The 18,011-nt window shown below is 38.8% G+C and overlaps 2 protein-coding genes across 2 annotated transcripts; one reads left to right on the top strand and one right to left on the bottom strand.

Moving 5' to 3' along the window:
* Positions 1-2,637: 2,637 nt before the first annotated feature.
* Taf5 (TATA-box binding protein associated factor 5) lies at positions 2,638-14,124 on the top strand. The gene is made up of 12 exons (XM_074085643.1): positions 2,638-3,049; positions 3,128-3,313; positions 4,072-4,274; positions 5,380-5,579; positions 8,240-8,441; positions 8,816-9,005; positions 9,342-9,417; positions 9,506-9,643; positions 9,813-10,006; positions 10,862-10,975; positions 12,913-13,102; positions 13,847-14,124. Exons 1-12 carry the CDS (start codon positions 2,987-2,989, stop codon positions 14,050-14,052), a joined length of 1,962 nt encoding a protein of 653 aa, XP_073941744.1. The 5' UTR covers positions 2,638-2,986; the 3' UTR covers positions 14,053-14,124.
* A 14-nt stretch (positions 14,125-14,138) lies between these two features.
* On the bottom strand, positions 14,139-16,112 carry IntS10 (integrator complex subunit 10). The gene has a single exon (XM_074085644.1). The coding sequence runs from the start codon at positions 15,894-15,896 to the stop codon at positions 14,163-14,165; it is 1,734 nt and encodes a 577-aa protein (XP_073941745.1). The 5' UTR covers positions 15,897-16,112; the 3' UTR covers positions 14,139-14,162.
* Between the last annotated feature and the right edge of the window lie 1,899 nt (positions 16,113-18,011).

The following is an 18,011-nucleotide window of genomic DNA, read 5'->3' as shown; positions in this document are numbered from 1 at the left end:
CAAAAGATTTTTTTTTCTAATTTGAAGTCGGTGCCTCAGCACGAGCCAGCAGGAGTGGAACTGTAGTCGTCTACCTCACCTGCATACTATACGCGTATATTGGGCTTCAATCACTCCTGCTGGCTCGTGCTGAGGCACCGACTTCAAACTAGTAGAAAAATATTTTCAAGGTTTTTGGTCGGTTCCATTTTCTGTTAATAAAAATTTTTTTCCTACTTTTTTGTGATTTGTAGCCAAATCCATTAAGCTCAAACACAGCAAAGTTATATCATTCTATAGCAGAGTACCGGTACCTACGCACGGTCTTCTTTATCAGGGTCCAGTTCACCAAATGATACTTTCTGAATGTAAATACTTGACTTGATGTTAAAAATGCCAAAATCGCTATGATGGTGTGCTTTAAAAATTCGAGGGTTGCCCTCGATTTCTCTAAGATCCCATCATCAGATCCTGACTTGGTGTCAATGGGACTACCTCGGGAGTACCTATGTCCTTTAGAACTAAAAAATAATTATGAAATTCGGCCCACAATTGGCGGAGTTATCGCGTAACAAACATACAAAAAAAACATACACTCTAATTGAGAAGCTCCTTCTTTTTTTGAAGTCGGTTAAAAATCGACTCATACTCGTAGCATTCACTACCGAAACCTATCGTCCTATATCGTAACAATAATATTATTTTCACTTCTCATGCTCTTAAAATGTTACTTTAGTCTCTGTATATCGGGTTAAAGCTCCTTTTTATTCTCTAGGGATTAATTTTTTTTTTTAATTTACGTTGGAAAGCCCTTAACAGCCAATGGAGGATTTTTAGGCGTAGAAATAACCTCAAAATGACAACTGTGCAAAAATGAAAAAAAAACACGATTTAATTTGTGAAACACAATTAATGACTACGAATATGATTCTATTAAGTAAAATTATCATCATCCCAGCATATATACGTCCCACTGCTGGGCACAGGCCTCCTCTCAGAACAAGAGGGCTTGGGCTATAGTTCCCACGCGGGCCCAGTGCGGATTGGGAACTTCACACGCACCATTGAATTGCTTCGCAGGTTGTGCAGGTTTCCTCACGATGTTTTCCTTCACCGCAAAGCTCATGGTAAATTTCAAATGTAATGTTATTCCGTTACATGAATTTGGAAAAACTCAGAGGTGCGAGCCGGGGTTTGAACCCACGACCCTCTGTTTGAGAAAGCCGTGGTGGCCTAGTGGTTTGACCTATCGCCTCTCAAACAGAGGGTCGTGGGTTCAAACCCCGGCTCGCACCTCTGAATTTTTTCCAAATTCATGTGCGGAATTACAATTTGAAGTAAAATTATATTAAGGATTAATTCATTTTATTAAGTATGTATAGTGCAATGAGTTTTAAAATAGTTTTCAATTTTGAAACTGTTCGCTAAATATGCAAGCTTTTAAAGCGTCATATTTTCGTATAAACTTCATAAACAGTAAAAGAAATGAAAAAACCGCGCAGCAATTTTTTTTGTATCTATCTGAATTTTGAACAGATGGCCTGTCTATTAGTCGAGCGTACGTTTTTAAAAAGTAATAAATAAGTATTGTAATTTTGAACAATACATTGTTTTTTTTTCCTTGCATTCAAAGTGAAAAGTAGAGTGTTTAACGCGAGACTAAACAACCATAATGCTACTCGAACTATAGCCACCCTCGCTCTGCTAAACATCTAGTGTCATCATGGCTTGTTTTAGTCCCTTGTTGAACAATCTACTAATGTATTCATTTAATACTTTGTAATTATCTATTTTATTTTTCTTGTTTTACGTTTTGCTATTATTACTTAAATTAGATACAACAAGAGCAAACCTACATCTATAAAATCAACTAGATTAACGCTGATATATCTACCTATGCTCATGATAAATGATGTTATATGACAGACAGATTTCCATAGAATTGCAATCATTAATCTTATTTCCATGAAAATCGCGCAAGAACGCGGTAAAGTAACAAATCAGGGTAATTTAACCACCTACAAATAAATGTCTCTTGGTTCTACGAGTACCTAATGAAGCTTGCAATTAACAGTTTTTAGAGTTCCGTAGCCAAAATGGCAAAAACGGAACGACGAAACGGAGGAGTTACTAACTCCGACCAACCTATTGGATCGAGCGACTCGCGATCGGCGATTCAGCACTCACTTCACTTTCGTTCAATTACGGATCGGATCGGATATGTGCCGTCCCGCTCACGCTAATAGCATTTATTACGAGAGGAAGAGGGATAGTATGATATCAATTTCAGAGCCGCTCCCCGGAGCCAGTTCTCCAGTAGTAAGTATATCCGAAGTGACTCACATCACAGATTCAAAAGAGTCATAAGGACGAATCAGTACTTCAGTACAGCAGGGCTACTACGAAACACGAAACTCGAAGTTCGTGTCGTGCGGTCCCTCTCGCTCTCGTATTAAATAGTGTAATAAGTGTCAGAGGGACCGCACGACACGAACTTCGAGTTGCGAGTTTCGTAGTAGCCCTGCAGTACCTAGGTTTAGGTAGATACCGAACCGAGCCGGATCGGCCGTAGACAACCTAAAAATCGCTCGAAAGAACAGCAGCAGGGCTACTATGAAACTCGAAACTCGAAGTTCGTGTCGTGCGATCCCTCTGATACTTATACTATTTAATACGAGAGCGAGAGGGGCGGTACGATACGAACTTCGAGTTTCAAGTTTCGTAGTAGCTTTGCTGGAGTCAATGAAGGAGTCGGAGTCGATAAATGGATTCGGTACCAATACCGGAGCTAGATTTAGTGAATCAATCTCTTATCGGAGTCGAGATTACCCATGTCTAGTCTATGCTTAAAAGTGTGGTTGTCATGTCTGTCAGTCAAGCGTTTAGCGATTTTTTGATGCAGTCCGTAATATAAACATTTAACGTACATATGAAATCAATAATAATTCTTTATTTAATATAGATAGAACGATATACATATATAGGCAACTAGTACAAGAATACAAAAATGGGAGAAAAATCCACACCTCTCCTAGCAGTATTACAACTGCTTCGAAAGTATAATCTTAAGGTAAGGTAACAAACATTTTTACAGTTAAATTTGCTTGGTGTTTGGTATTGTCTTTGTTATTATTTATATAAATTTTAGGGTACTGAAGAGATACTTCGAAAAGAGGCAAGTTTAGGCGATGCCGAAATTGAAAATTTGGACTTGCCTGAAGTGGAACTTGCCAGCATACTCACAGCGCATCACACTGAGAGTGATCCATACAGTTACGAGTTTGCTTATGACAGCTTAAAGAAGTTTATAGAAACTTCTTTGGATGTTTACAAGGTAATTCAGCTGTAGAACAAAAATACTTAGTCTATCTTATTCATAGATTACAGGCTTACAGTTACAGGCTTTACTTTGCTGCCATCCAAAAGTTTGAGGTATTTATACCATCATGTACTTTCTACACCAGAAGGAATAAATAACACAAGAAAAGTTTTTTATGTGATATTGCCTTTAAGAGGGCAGTACAACTACTGCAGCTTTTGTTTGTGACATGATTCCATCTATGTCAAATGTTTATGTATCAATGTTTACCTATAATAATGTAATACAAGTATTCACAGTAATTGTAAAATCACATTTACAAAAACTAACCTAGACTAAAGTAAAGTCGCATCACATTTATCTGTTGTGTTGTTTTGTGATGCATCAGAATGGTATTGGTTTACATTTTAATACATTTTATATGGTTGAATCACATTTATCTAATGCAGTGTTTTGTGACGGCTTGTGTTGTTTCGCATCACAACCTATTAGAGAGAGAGAGAGAGAGAGAGAGACAGAGAGTATCACAGCACAACATGACAGATAAATGTGAATGCGGCTTAAGAACGCGAACCTGACAAGTTTTTAATGTTGATGTAGAAGAAAAAACTGTCTTAATTTGTGTGGAGTTTTATTTCCTCTTATTTGGTAGAAAAAAATATTTTTGTATGTATTTTCAGTACAACACAATAACAATATGGCTGTACTTACGTTGTTATCACTGAGCTGAATCAATTCAATAAAAAATAATAATTATTACCTTTTTATTCCAGCATGAACTTTCAACACTTCTGTATCCAGTGTTTGCTCACATGTACATGATCTTAATTTTGTATGACCACAACGAACATGCTGTCAATTTCTTGGAGAAGTTTGGCCCTGACCAGGAAGACTATTATCAAGATGACCTGAAAAAGTTGTCATTTATCAAGAGCAAAGAACAAGTAAAAGGCAATGAGCTGGCTGAGATCTATAGGTAATAATTTTAGTATTTGAAATTACAAACTGAAATATAGATGCACAGAAAAAACAGAAAAATAAGACCATCACTGGGAATCGAACCCAGGTCCTCGGTAATCCGTACCGCGTGCTATACCGCTACACCACTGATGGTCAACGGTACCAACACGAATTTCCCTATGCACCTCATATCTCAGCTTGTGTTTCTTACTTAGTCACTTAAGCAGCGACGCTAGCGACATCTATGCCGTAAGCCCACAAACTTTTTTCGGCATTCCATTGTAACTAACTGCTCACCCGGACAAGAGATCGTTTCTAAGCAATCAAATTAAGATTGGTTTTTTGGAATCTTTTTGTATTTTTTATTTCAATTCCAAATTTTTAGGCATAGATGTCGCTAGCGTCGCTGCTTAAGTGACTAAGTAAGAAACACAAGCTGAGATATGAGGTGCATAGGGAAATTCGTGTCGGTACCGTTGACCATCAGTGGTGTAGCGGTATAGCACGCGGTACGGATTACCGAGGACCTGGGTTCGATTCCCAGTGATGGTCTTATTTTTCTGTTTTTTCTGTGCATCTATATTTCAGTTTGTAATTTCAAATACGGTTTTACGGGATGACCGTAAAAGTAAAAATTTGGAATTGAAATAAAAAATACAAAAAGATTCCAAAAAACCAATCTTAATAATTTTAGTTTTTTTTTTTTCACTCGCACTGCTTATACATTTCAATAAGTTTAATTTTTACTCATTTACTTGTAATGATTTCATGAAATCATAAGAAATTAATACAACTTTTGCTATTCAATTTTACTGTAAGTACTCACTTATGTCATAAAGTACAAATTAATTGTTAGAATAACTGTGATGTGAATGTACTATGTGTTGTTAAAAAAAAATCAGTGAAATAAGAACTTGAAATTTATTTTAATAATTTTAAAAATTATAACACTCCAAGTTCCAGTCTTATCTAACTCAGTCCAGTCCGGTCCGGTTTAGTTCAGTCTTATTTAACTGCATATGTTTACAAAAGGCAAGACTTGGAGGTTAAGCATGAATCTGTGTAATGTACCACTTTTTTGCCTCTAAGAAACATCAATTACCATGCATTTGTGATTACAGCACCAACAAGTTTGTTGTGCAGATGTCAAGAGATGCATCAACACAACTCAAGCGTTACTTACAAGAGCAGAAGAGTTCTACAGTTATTATAAACATTATCAACAACCATGTACAAATTGACATCCATGATGGGCCAGGAAGAACATTAGCTCAGGTCAGAGCCAGCTCTGGCAGCCTTCTCGGAGAAGCCCCGAGAAATGGTAAATTTGTTTTCAATTGTATGATAAAAGTTTGAGACACCACAGAAAAAAATACGATTTGACTATTTAAAGGCCTCTCTCTACGTACCAAAAACATTTGCCATAATGTTGCCAGGGTGGCAACATTGGTATCGATGACAGCAAAATAACACCATTAAGCGCTTTATAACTATTTAGTCATCTTATTTCTTTTAAATGTCTTGTTAGAAACAGACCCTTCAATGATGACTGGGGAGGTTCCTGTACAATGGAAAATAATAAGGATGGTACCTATACCAAAACTTAGTCAACCAGATTAATTGAGACCTATTTCTTTGATTTCTTGCCCATGCAAAATATTCCATTATATCATTATGAAAAGTCTGGAATGGTTTGTTGAAAAGCAGTCTTTTTTCATCGTCAACTATAGGGTTTAGGAGATCCAGGTCTTGTCTGGACAATTTAGTATGATTGGTCTTAGCTGTGCAAGTAGGATTTTCTAGAAAAACACCAGTGATAGCGTGCTTTCTGGACATTGAAAATGCCTATAACAATGTAAATCTAAATTTTCTTGTGAGGAAGTTAGAAGCTATTGGAGCAGGCAAAAAGATTTGCACTTACATATGGAATTTTTTATCAGATCGAACGCTTCAGCTCCTTACTAGGAATGGTGATGTTACAGAAAGACATGCAAACATAGGTTTGGCTCAAGGAGATCCATTTTCGCCTCTTCTTTTCAACATTGTGACCATGGATGTCTGTAATAGCTTAAATTCTGTCTCAATATCACAATACGCCGATGATTTTGTTTTATATAAGGTAGTAGATGGAAGCTTAAGTTCCGCGATAGACAACATTAATTGCAATTTGGAAATAGTGACACAGTTACTAAAAGAGATGGGACTCTCACTGTCAGAAAAGAAATCAAATGTTTGTGTTTTCAGCAGAGCAAATTTTGATAACATAGAGAGGACTTAACCACAGTATTTTAAATGTAGTTAAAAAGGTGAAATATGTTGAGATGTGGTTGAATTCCACCCTTCGATGGGGGTTGCATATTAAAGTGACCTGTGCCTTTAAATACCTTAACATCTTAAAAGTTCTTGCCCGTGGCGCGTGGGGGGTTCATCCATCCCACCTAAGACGATTGTACATATCCTTAATTAGAAGTAGGACTGATTACGGCTGCATCTTATTTGGTTCAAGCGCTAGCACTCATTTGCGAAGGTTAGACGTCCTGCAGAACTTAGCCATGAGAGTTTGTGGAGGTTTTATTCGCAGCACTCCAATCCATGAGATGCAGAATGAACTGTGTTTGCCGCCATTGTCTGTCCATAGACAGTGGCTCGCATCAAGGTACTGGCTACGGGTTGGTGCTGCATCACATGACTTAGTCTTGGAGCTTTTGCAGGAGTTGTCTGATCAGTGTAAGATGAGTAACTGGCGCAACAAAACCAAGCCTATGCTAGTCACTGTGCATAATTTGCTTAAGGACTGGGATATTCACAAAAGCGACATATTGTATTTGTATTTAGTAGGCACGTGGGTTTCATACATTGACGTGGAATCTTGTATAAAGTGTAGCATTGCCTCTGTCACCAGGCCAAAGAGACACATACCACCAGACTACCTAAAGCGAACTGTGCTCGAAATGATATCAATAGATTACATGGCTTTCTATAAATTGTTTATAGACGTATCTAAAACTACTAATGGCGTTGGAGCCGGTTTTTTGGATGTGCAATTGAATATTTGTAAACAGTTTAAATTACATCCAGATATTTGCATTATGAGAGCGGAGCTAGTAGCGATGTATGAAGCACTAATCTATGTTAAATCCATTGGAAAAAAACAAGTCTTAATACTATCCGTTTCTAAAAGTGCGCTTTTAAAACTTATGCACGGATTGCGCTCTGATGGTTTTCCATTGGTTATCCAATGGATACCGTCTCATGTTGGAGTAGCAGGTAATGAGCAAGTTGATAGAGTGGCTAAAACGGCAGTGACAGATGGCATGGAACTCCTATGTAAACCATATGGTAAGGAATTGATGACACTTGCGAGGAATAAATGCTTAGATATGTGGCAAGAGTCATTCAATTTGATATCAAGAACAAAAGGTATCTGGTACAACACAATACAGAACAAAATTTTCAGGGTGCCCTGGTTCGATTGTGCCAGCCTCCCCAGGGATTTACTTGTGTGGGCGTTTCGAGTGCGGTCAGGACATGTTCCATTGAATAAATTTTTAAATATATGATGAAAGTAGTTCAATCCCCCATGTGCACGGATTGTAATAAGATTGAGGACTTAATACATGTTTTGGTGGAGTGTGTATTGACGAAGGATATCCGCGAGAGGTGGTTGAGTGATTTGGACCTGTTCAATGGTGCAGTGAATGTTATTTTGAGTAGTCCGGTATTGGAAGATGCAGTACGAATTTACAGGTTTATCAAGCACTCCTTTGTAGCCGGATAATCTAGACATCGCAATAGGAGTGTTTGATGAATGTGGACATCGAGTCTTTCAATGAGGCTGGCGTAGTCACACTAATGCACTTAAGCCTCGAAAAAAAAATAGAAGAAAAAAAAAGACCCTTCAATGAGTACTCATTACTTCTGTTGTATAAATTATTGGTTGGTTGTTGTGTAAAATGCTGCTTTTTTTGTTAATTAATATAGAGAACCGAGCAAAAGTCTTCTATGGGCTTCTTAAGGAACCAGATATACAAGTGCTTCCTGCTCCCACCGAAGATGAAGAGGAAACGGAAGAAACTCCTGACAAACCAAAAAAGAAAAAAGCCAAAAAAGACAACATATTTATGAAAAAACCTAAGTCAGATCCTAATGCGCCTCCGAATGACAGATTCCCCCTTCCTGAACTGTAAGTTATTCCACATCAATTTCTGCTTACAGAAATCATAGACAAATATCAGTAAAGTTGCATCTACCAATAGTGTTCACTATTGCAGCTCCAGCTGGTAATAACAGCAAATTTAATAGCTTAAGATGGGGTTGAAATTGTTTTTATGAACCCACCCTTCCTCAAAGAGCCGGCAACGCATCCATAACTCAACTTATATAACCCGCCTGCTCGTTTTCCCCCTATCACATAAAAAATGCCTAAAATTCAACTCTGGCTGAGTTTTAATCATTTTCTATCTAACCAATGCTATAGTTTCGAGCCACACGCTCGATAGGATTGCGTTCTATAAAATTTGTGCTCTCTGTATTTACATGACGTATTTGAATTCACAGGAAGGAAGCAGACAAAATTGAAAAAGGCAAAGCTCTGAGAGAGGCAGCCAAGCGTGTACAACTTGGACCAGAAAGTTTGCCGTCCATATGCTTCTATACATTACTGAACAGCGGTCACACCGCCACTTGCGCCGACATCTGTGACGACTCTACTTTATTGGCTGTTGGCTTTAATAACTCAACTATAAAGGTAACCTCTTTTAAAACTTGTTACTGTCGTTTTGAACATGACACTACCGCGAGACTCACTCATATTAAATGATATTGTAACGGATAGCTCACGTCTTAAACTCGACATGTTTCGGGCTAATTCGTAGCCCTTCTTCCTAGGAGTCAGTTTCACCGGGTAGTCGCGCGAGCAGAGCGGCGACGCGCAGTGCGCGTGTTGTTGTCGCGTTGCTCCTAGGAAGAAGGACTACGAATTAGCCCGAAACATGTCGAGCTAAACTCGATTTAAGACGTGACTTATTTCTTACTGTCTGTTGTTATTCATGGACAAAATGTATGTCTCAAAATGTTTGTTCAGGTATGGACTCTCACGCCTGTGAGGCTACGTGGTATGAAATCAGCCGACAAATTACAAGACATTGACAGAGAAGCAGGTAAATAGTACTGGTTGAAGATTTTGTATTTATTACCTCATTTAGCTCTATTTTTTTCAACATGTTACACGAATATTATAAATTGCAGGAGATGTACTAGTGAGAATGATGGAGGAAAGGGATAGAGATGCTTGTCGTACTTTGTTTGGGCATTCGGGCCCTGTGTTCAAGGTTTCGTTTGATCCATTTAAGACAATGCTGCTGTCCTGCTCTGAAGACGCAACGGGTACGGATTACACACTTTTTTATAATAAAGTTAAACTGAGAAATTAAATTCATAATTTTTGTGCTATAATTCAATATCTGAATAATCATTCTCAAGAGTGAAGTTTCTGTACACAATTCAGACAAGTTAAATCACATAAAAATGCCCTATTTATTGTTGAATTTTGCAGTGAGGTTGTGGTCCTTGCAATGTTGGACATGTTTGGTCGCATTCAGGGGCCACGTATGGCCCGTTTGGGACGTAAGGTGGTCGCCCCACGGACATTACTTCGCGACATCCGGCCACGACCGCACCGCTCGCCTCTGGGCCACCGATCATCACCAGCCTCTGAGGATATTCGCCGGTCATCTCGCTGACGTTGATGTAAGAAATAAATAGATTTATACTATTCCGCTTTTCCCCTCCACAACATCGTAACAGTTAGTAAAAAGTATAAGAAACTAGCTGTTACCCGCGACTCACTCTGCTTAGAAGTCGCTTATTCGTCTATGGATAGTTAAATACTAAGCATTTTTCCGGGATAAAAAGTAGCAAGTATTTCTCGGGACTCCAACTATCTCCATACCGAATTTCGTCTAAATCGGTTCAGCGCTTGAAACGTAAAAAGGTAACAGACAGACAAAGTTACTTTCACATTTTATTAATAATATTAGTAGGTATTTTATAGTCTGTCGGATCGTAGCGATAGTGGGATCAAGATAATAATATGCTTCTAAACCTTAAGCCGTACTATGCCGCCATGCGGTATAGATATATCAAAGTATTTTTGCCGCAGTGGCATGAGCTTGTACGGCTCAACGTTTAGAAGCATATTATATGCATAGATATGCAGCCTTATCAAGTTACATAATTATTATTTTATTTTAGTATTATTTTAATTATTAATATTTTCATCATCATCCCAGCCTATATACGTCCCACTGCTGGGCACAGGCCTCCTCTCAGAACAAGAACTTCGCACGCACCATTGAATCGCTTCGCAGGTTAGTGCAGGTTTCCTCACGATGTTTTCCTTCACCGCAAAGCTCGTGGTAAATTTCAAATGTAATTCCGCACATGAATTTCGAAAAACTCAGAGTGCGTGCCGGGGTTCGAACCCACGACACTCTGCTTGAGAGGCGATAGGTTAAGCCACTAAGCCACCACGGCTTTATTATTATTTAAAAAATTTTTTTTCTTAAACCGCTTCTTAAATTACTTTACCGATTTAATTTTCAGTGTGTACAATTTCACCCGAACTCGAACTACATAGCTACAGGCTCGAGTGACAGGACGGTCCGTGTTTGGGATTGCCTCACAGGGAACCAAGTGCGGATTATGACTGGACACAAGGTCAGTGAATCGGTATAAGCACATACCTAGTACTGTTGAACATTTCATATAGCAACAGCGATACGTTTAAGGGCAACACACACAGAGAGCGGGCGCGGGTCGTGCACGGGCCCGCGACGGGCGTATTTGCATGGCGGTATATGGACGCCTTCACACAGAACGCGGGCGCGGGCGCGGGTCGTGCGCGGGCCCGCGCCCGTCGCCCATCGTCACAAACAGCGCGCGGGCCGAGCGCAGAGATACCAACTCTCAAAAATATTTATCCCTAATGCTTAAGTTAAAAACCCCTAAAACTCGATTTTAATGAAAATTTGTACTTTCAAGTTAAATATTTCGCAAACAAATCACTGAATCGAAAAATCGTCTTAGTAACCCCCTAATGGTTTTAATTTAAAAGACCCCACACTATAGGGTTGGGTGAGAAAAAAAAACCCTACTTTACGTCTATGGAAGGTACTTACCCAAAAAAATTTTGTCGGGATAGTTTTCATATATATCCGTGCAAAATTACAGATTTCTAGCATTGATAGTCCCTGAGCAAAGCCGCGGACGGACAGACAGACATACAGACAGACATGGCGAAACAGGGTTCCGTTTTTGCCATTTTGGCTACGGAACCCTAAAAACCGTATTCATGCGCAGTAGCTATTTCATTTTGGCGAGAATAAAATCTAAGTATTTTATTTTTTTAATTAATTGGCACTACAGAAAAATCTGATATTTTTTCCATTGACTAGTATAAGCTTATTCCTGTCGATAAAAAAAATCAGCCACTTTTAAAAATTTCACCCATCGCCCATCATTACATAAATTGGATTTAATTAAGTAAGTAAATAAAGTTTGACCTTGGTGCGCAAGCGCGTTTGTCGTTTTCCACATATATCTCGCGGCACTGTATAATTCTGTTTCGAGTTGACAAAAATGTCGTATCTATTATTGGTTCTAGAACTGTTTTAATTTGTACTCCAAAAGTCGCCTGATAAACCATTTTTGTCGTCAAAACTTTTTTGCGGTCGCTAAGATTTTAGCAAAAGTCGACACTTCTAGGGACTAACTCACTAAACTGGCAACATTGATAGCCGCTGCGGGCCCGCGCCCGCTCTCTGTGTGAATACAACGAACCGCGCGGCTCACGCGGCGGACACGACCCGACCCGCGCACGCTTTCTGTGTGTGTTGCCCTTTATAGCGATAATACCTAATTAGGTATTATCGCCAGGCCAGACCAGGCGTATAAGTTGTTCTAACTTATCTTATCCTCTTAAACGCAGTGCTTTTTTAGGGTTCCCTACCTGAAGGTATTACTGTCGCTAAGGAAGATACAGTCAACTGTAAAAAAAAACATCCAAAGCTACAGAAATATGTACCGCAGACTTATTACGATGTAATAAGAACGTGGGACAGATCGATGTATAAAAGTAAGCACGAATGAATTAAATAGGTTAACGATAATATGGGTCACAAAATTAATAATTTAATTTTGTGACGCATAATTAAATAAAGGTTGATTCAATGGGCACCTACTTGATTAAAAAATGTTATTCGTTCAATTCATTCGTGCCAGCCTTCATCAATTGATCTTATAACGCTTATAGCTTTTGCCCGCGACTCCGTCTGCGTAGAGTTTCGTTTAGCACTATCCGGCAGGAAATATTTTTCGGGATAAAAAACTATCATAATGTCCTTCCTAAGGTTCAAATTTCATCTAAATCGGTTCAACGGCGTATTGTGAGATCTGTTTGAGGTTACAGTCTTGCTTGCGATTGCGATTGACTAATTTAGTTATTTAACTAACCAATCACAAATGTGGGACAATGTCAAAGTTGTCAAACAGATCTCTCGATACTATGTAGTCCGAACTAATAGCAACCTTCATTGCCTGCATTCAACGATCCAATCTGTAGTGCACTTAGGCAATATAATGTACTATTATTGCAGTCTCCAATATTTACGCTGGCATTCTCAATATGCGGTCGATGGCTGGCGTCAGGCGGCGGAGGCGGCGCGGGCGGGGAGCTGATGGTCTGGGACCTGTCGACGGGCGCCTCCGCGGCTGCGTTGCCGCCCGCGCACACTGCACCGCTGCACTCGCTAGCTTTCAGCCGCGACGGAACCATCTTGGCCTCAGGCAATTATTTTTGAGTTTTATTAACTTGCTGTGATTAGGTCAAATCTTTAAAGTAAAACCTACTTCCAGAAGTCGGATAGATTTGAAATGCGTATTCGTGACGTAACGAATATCCTATTTCTCAAATCCGGGAATGCGAATATCCATCTCAGACATTTACGAGTGTGTATATAGGCTACTTGATCGTTAATTTTTAATAATAAAGAAAAGTTAAGTGTTTTGACTGCTTGCTTTGATGCGCGCGTCCTTTGTGCGTTTTGGAAGATTTTACACTTTTTTTGCAAGCGCGCGTTTGTATCGAAACATCGCATTTGGAACGAACTTCGAACGCGCGTTTGTATCGATACAAACAAATGCACCGCGCCTCAGCGAGGGGGGAGCGACGGATGGATGTGGAGGACAGCAGGGCTACTACGAAACTCGAGTTCGTGTCGTGCGGTCCCTCTGACACTTATACTATATATATATACGAGAGCGAGAGGGACGGTACGATACGAACTTCGAGTTTCCTAGTAGCCCTGCTGACTCGATATAAACGCAAGGATTGTGTGTAAGGTTAAAACGTGCCGTCTTCTTTGCGTTCGACTTGCGTTAGTATCGATAAAAACAAGCGCAAATTTAAGCATTCCGTGAAAAACTCTCTTAACTGATGGTGCAAACAGCATTAAAATCCTTCTTTAAAATCTGCATTAATAGCTTCCTGTTAAAAGATGCTAAAATAATCATTAAACATTTTGTACACAGGTTCATTGGACTGCACCATCAAACTTTGGGATTTTACTGCAATTACTGATGAAGTCTCTGTAGAAGATACAGCAAATAATAGTGTACAAAAAGAAGATAAGCTTTTATTGCGTTCATTTGCTACGAAAAATTCTCCTATCACCAGTTTACATTTCACTAGGCGCAATCTTTTGCTTGCCGTTGGCACTTATGAAGGAAGTACATAGTAAAAATAATATAGGTAATATTTTAGCATTATTTTAATTACTCTCTTACAATAAAAATGTCTTATTATGAAACTATTTTTTTTTTATATTTAACCCCTCCCATACAAAAATTATAATAATATTTGAAGAAGATATGACCGCTCTGAAGTTATAAACTGAATCATAAGGTTTAAGACAGACTCATTACTTCTTGCAACTTGGGCTTTCATGGCCTGCTTGAAGTCTTCTTTCACTCCTTTGTCAGCACCCCGTGTTCCAATCCTCCTTTGGCCCAGGTGTTGTGAATTTGGTAAAATGTCTAAAGCAATATTATTGGCTTGATCATTCCACATGAAACTTAGCTCCTCTAACATATCTATGTGGATAATATATGCTGTGAACAAATGATAGTGGAAGACACCCTTCTGCTTTATTATGTCCATTATATTGATAAAAACAGCTTCCTCTTGAGGCCATCCAAACTGCATTAATACTAATATGTGACCATAGACCAAGTCTGAACTATTTCCTGTACTAAGCAGAATCCTTATGAGTAATGTGCAGAAATAATGCATAATAGCGACTTTAGTCAGGGGTAGAAAATGAAGATGCCTGTGGGTGCCTCCAACAATGAGCTCTGTCTCCAACATTCCCTCCACTGATGGCAGCTGCGGCAAAGCTGCCAATATACTCTCTACACACAAAGCATACTTTTTAAGGAAGAAGTTAACAGATACCCTCATTATATTAGCAGCAAGATTATTAGCCTGCATTGTCTTAGTCTCTTCATACCTTCCTTGATATAGAGCAAGCTCATCAGAAAAGCTTTCAGCCCATGGTTTAACTTGTAACTGGTTCGCTAACTTCATGAACTCCCGAGATATAACCTCATTACTGTGTAGGAGTTCCCAACAGTTTGCAGCTGCTTGGAATTGGTGTGATGACACTCCTGTGACCTCAATATCAATCTTCCTTCTCTTAACTGGCACTGCATCAGGATCTGAGAGTGCTTCAATCAAAATATGGTTCCCTTTTTGAGACTTTTGTTCATAAAGAGACCTCAAAAAAAAAGTAGTACCACAGTACAGTAGCTGACGGCAGTCTTCACAGTTCCTTAACGTCATAAGCTTTTGAAAATAAGATTCCTTGTTCAAGCTGTTGTTGTAGTTTATAAGATAAGAATCCCACCCAAGCTGTCTTCCAAGTAGATCTAACACACCATAAAGTCTCTGCCATGGATCTGATATATCATGTTCTGCTTCATCATAAACATAAGAATTGTAGAAATCTATGGCTTTGACTAGTAAGCGCTGCAGAAGTCTCGGAGACTCTAAAGAGCTGAGAAGGGGCAACGTTTCAACAACCAACAATCTAGCATAACGATTGTCACTGAAGAACTTGTCTGCATTAATTAATGTTTTTACAAGACTGTCCACACCAAGCTGAGGGAATTTCTTCAACAATAATACTAATAACCGGCAATGTTCCATAGTGTCGTCACTGTTTTCCAGGCTAGTCTTTAGTATTGTTAATTGTATGTCAGGGCATATTTTGTCGAACATTTGGCTCAAAAAACTTGAATCTGAAGATTTCAGAGCATTTGCGATTGCAGAGATTTCTGGCAGAAGATCAGAAAGATTTTGCCTCGACAACATCAATGATGTGAAACATTCAGCAGCTTCTTGCACATTCCCGGATTGTTTCTCCATCAAATATGCTTCGAATTGTATTTTGAAGTTGGTTGGGAATAATGTTTTGGCCGTCAGCATCCATGCTTTAGCCGAATGTATGTTATATTTTTGAGCTTCTTTAGCTTTTGTGATAATGTAGTCCTCATCACTTAAAGCGGCTTCAATTGCTGGCATGGTGTTTTACTTGCTGTTTATGTGTTTTAATGTTTAAAAATAACCGAGACCTTCTCTCAAATAAAGCCTCAGCCTCACACAAAAACAGATTCACAATTTTCACAACAATAAAATTAAAATATGATAACATCAGATAAAATTAAAATTAAAACGAAGTATATAAAAAGTACTCTGTCTCTGTGGAAAACGAAAACACAAACCAAAGCCAACCATTGTTTTTTTTTTAATTCGCTTATCTATGATTATGAAGTTATCTATTACTTCACTTCTGGGATACGCGAAAGGATTTAAGCCCATACAGCTACAACTCCGATTAACAACTTAACAACACTAACCTAACTAACTACTAACTAACTTAACTTAACAATTTAACTTTTCGTATTGCAACAAGATTACAACATAGTCGGTATTTGTTACAGGATGTAGATCGTAATTACTTTTAAATGAGCTCCCGATATTTCAACGCAGGACGCAGCGGTATGCTTCTGTGATCACCTACTCAGCGAGCGTGAATATTGTGTGTTGTTGTGAGTGCGTGCGTGCGGTGCGAGCACGAGCACTTTTACAACACATTTAGTACACAGCACCGCAGCAGGGCTACTACGAAACACGAAATTCGAAGTGCGTGTCATGCGGTCCCTCTCGCTCTCGTATTAAATAGTATATGTGTCAGAGGAACCGCACGACACGAACTTCGAGTTTTGAGTTTCGTAGTAGCCCTACAGTATCATGCTACTGGAATGGTTTTACTGGAGTAATGTGAACCGGCCATTATGATAACCACAGATTATAACGTTCCTTTAGGTGCTCTAAAGTGTTGCCAATTTAGCGACATTGTCTGACAAGTGTGTGGGTGTGTGTGTGTGTGTGTGTGGTTGGTCGCTAGACCAAAAAAAAGTTTTGCGATAAAAATGGTTTGGCGACTTATCTGGCGACGTTTGGAATACAATTTTAAATAGTTCTACGACCAGTAATGGATATTTTTGTCAACTCGACGACGACGAGAATTATACAGTGGAAAGCGACAAACGCGCTTGCGCACAAAATCCAAACTTGATTTAATTAAAGCTCTATTCGTTTATGTTCTAGCTTTAGCTATTTAAAAAAATATTCAAATCAATTTCAGTGAATTCGGAAATCTTCTAATTCAATTTGTTTTTTTTTTCGTATCCTAACCTTTCAGACCATCAGTGGCCTCTTGTGTCTCACCCAGACAAAGTCCTGAGTTCGCTCGCTCCTGGTGGAATTAATTTTTTCATCTCTCCTGTTCGGAAAGTTTAATTTTCATGGGTAGATAGCCGAGTAGAAAATTACGTTTTCATCTCTAGGGTGGAAAGCATATTTTTTTAATTTTCGATTAGCCACGGAGTCGAAGATAATGAGGGCTATCGCGTATGAATTCGCCACTAGAGGCGCTAGTGTACCGTAAGGTCTCCGAAATGTCAAATCTCATAGTTTTTGGGTGAGCTACGCGGGTTTATTTATAATTAGAATAATTTTGTGAATACTTTGCAATATCTGAAATTAATTATGGCAAATATGCGTTCCGGGGCAATGAATGTCTGTGTTTTGAGCCAGTTTTGTCTTTCGGAAACTTATATCCTCCCTTTTTTCCAAACAAAACGGGGACTATGAATTGGAGGTCGTAGTTGCAGTTACAGAAAGTACCTAGTTAAATGAGCTTTTAAGCCAAATTACACAATCATACAATGTACAAACAAACATATTGAGACAAGATACGTGTTTTCAATATTTTTACTTTTGACAGAATCAACAAAATCTTAAAAGGTCTATTGTTGCTAAGAAACAACAAACTTCAATACTATGCAACACTGTGGCATGCTCGATATTTTTATGGTACGGTTTTAAGGAGTATTCAATATGATTTTAATCTAAACTTTGTTTTCACGCCCGTAATAACAGACTTTGAAAGCCATACTTAAAAACCTCATGCAACAGTGCGCCATCTAGTGAGACAAAAAACGATGGCCCTCATTGAGTTACGTCAATGAAACTTTTTTTTCACGTTTCGGCATGGCCATCTAAATGCACGTCGTGACCAAGGAGTTTATATACAACACTGGAGGTTGAACGCCGAACATCCCTTTGAAACAA

This window comes from Choristoneura fumiferana, chromosome 3, assembly GCF_025370935.1.
Source record: "Choristoneura fumiferana chromosome 3, NRCan_CFum_1, whole genome shotgun sequence".
NCBI lineage: Eukaryota > Metazoa > Arthropoda > Insecta > Lepidoptera > Tortricidae > Choristoneura > Choristoneura fumiferana.
This window is presented reverse-complemented; position numbering and strand designations above follow the sequence as displayed.

Excerpts from the sequence above, each read along its gene's own strand:
- Taf5 (XM_074085643.1), top strand. The coding sequence starts at position 2,987 with ATGGGAGAAAAATCCACACCTCTCCTAGCAGTATTACAACTGCTTCGA. Across the intron at positions 5,580-8,239 it reads CGGAGAAGCCCCGAGAAATG|AGAACCGAGCAAAAGTCTTC; the intron begins GTAAATTTGTTT and ends TAATTAATATAG. Across the intron at positions 8,442-8,815 it reads AGATTCCCCCTTCCTGAACT|GAAGGAAGCAGACAAAATTG; the intron begins GTAAGTTATTCC and ends TTGAATTCACAG.
- IntS10 (XM_074085644.1), bottom strand. The coding sequence starts at position 15,896 with ATGCCAGCAATTGAAGCCGCTTTAAGTGATGAGGACTACATTATCACA.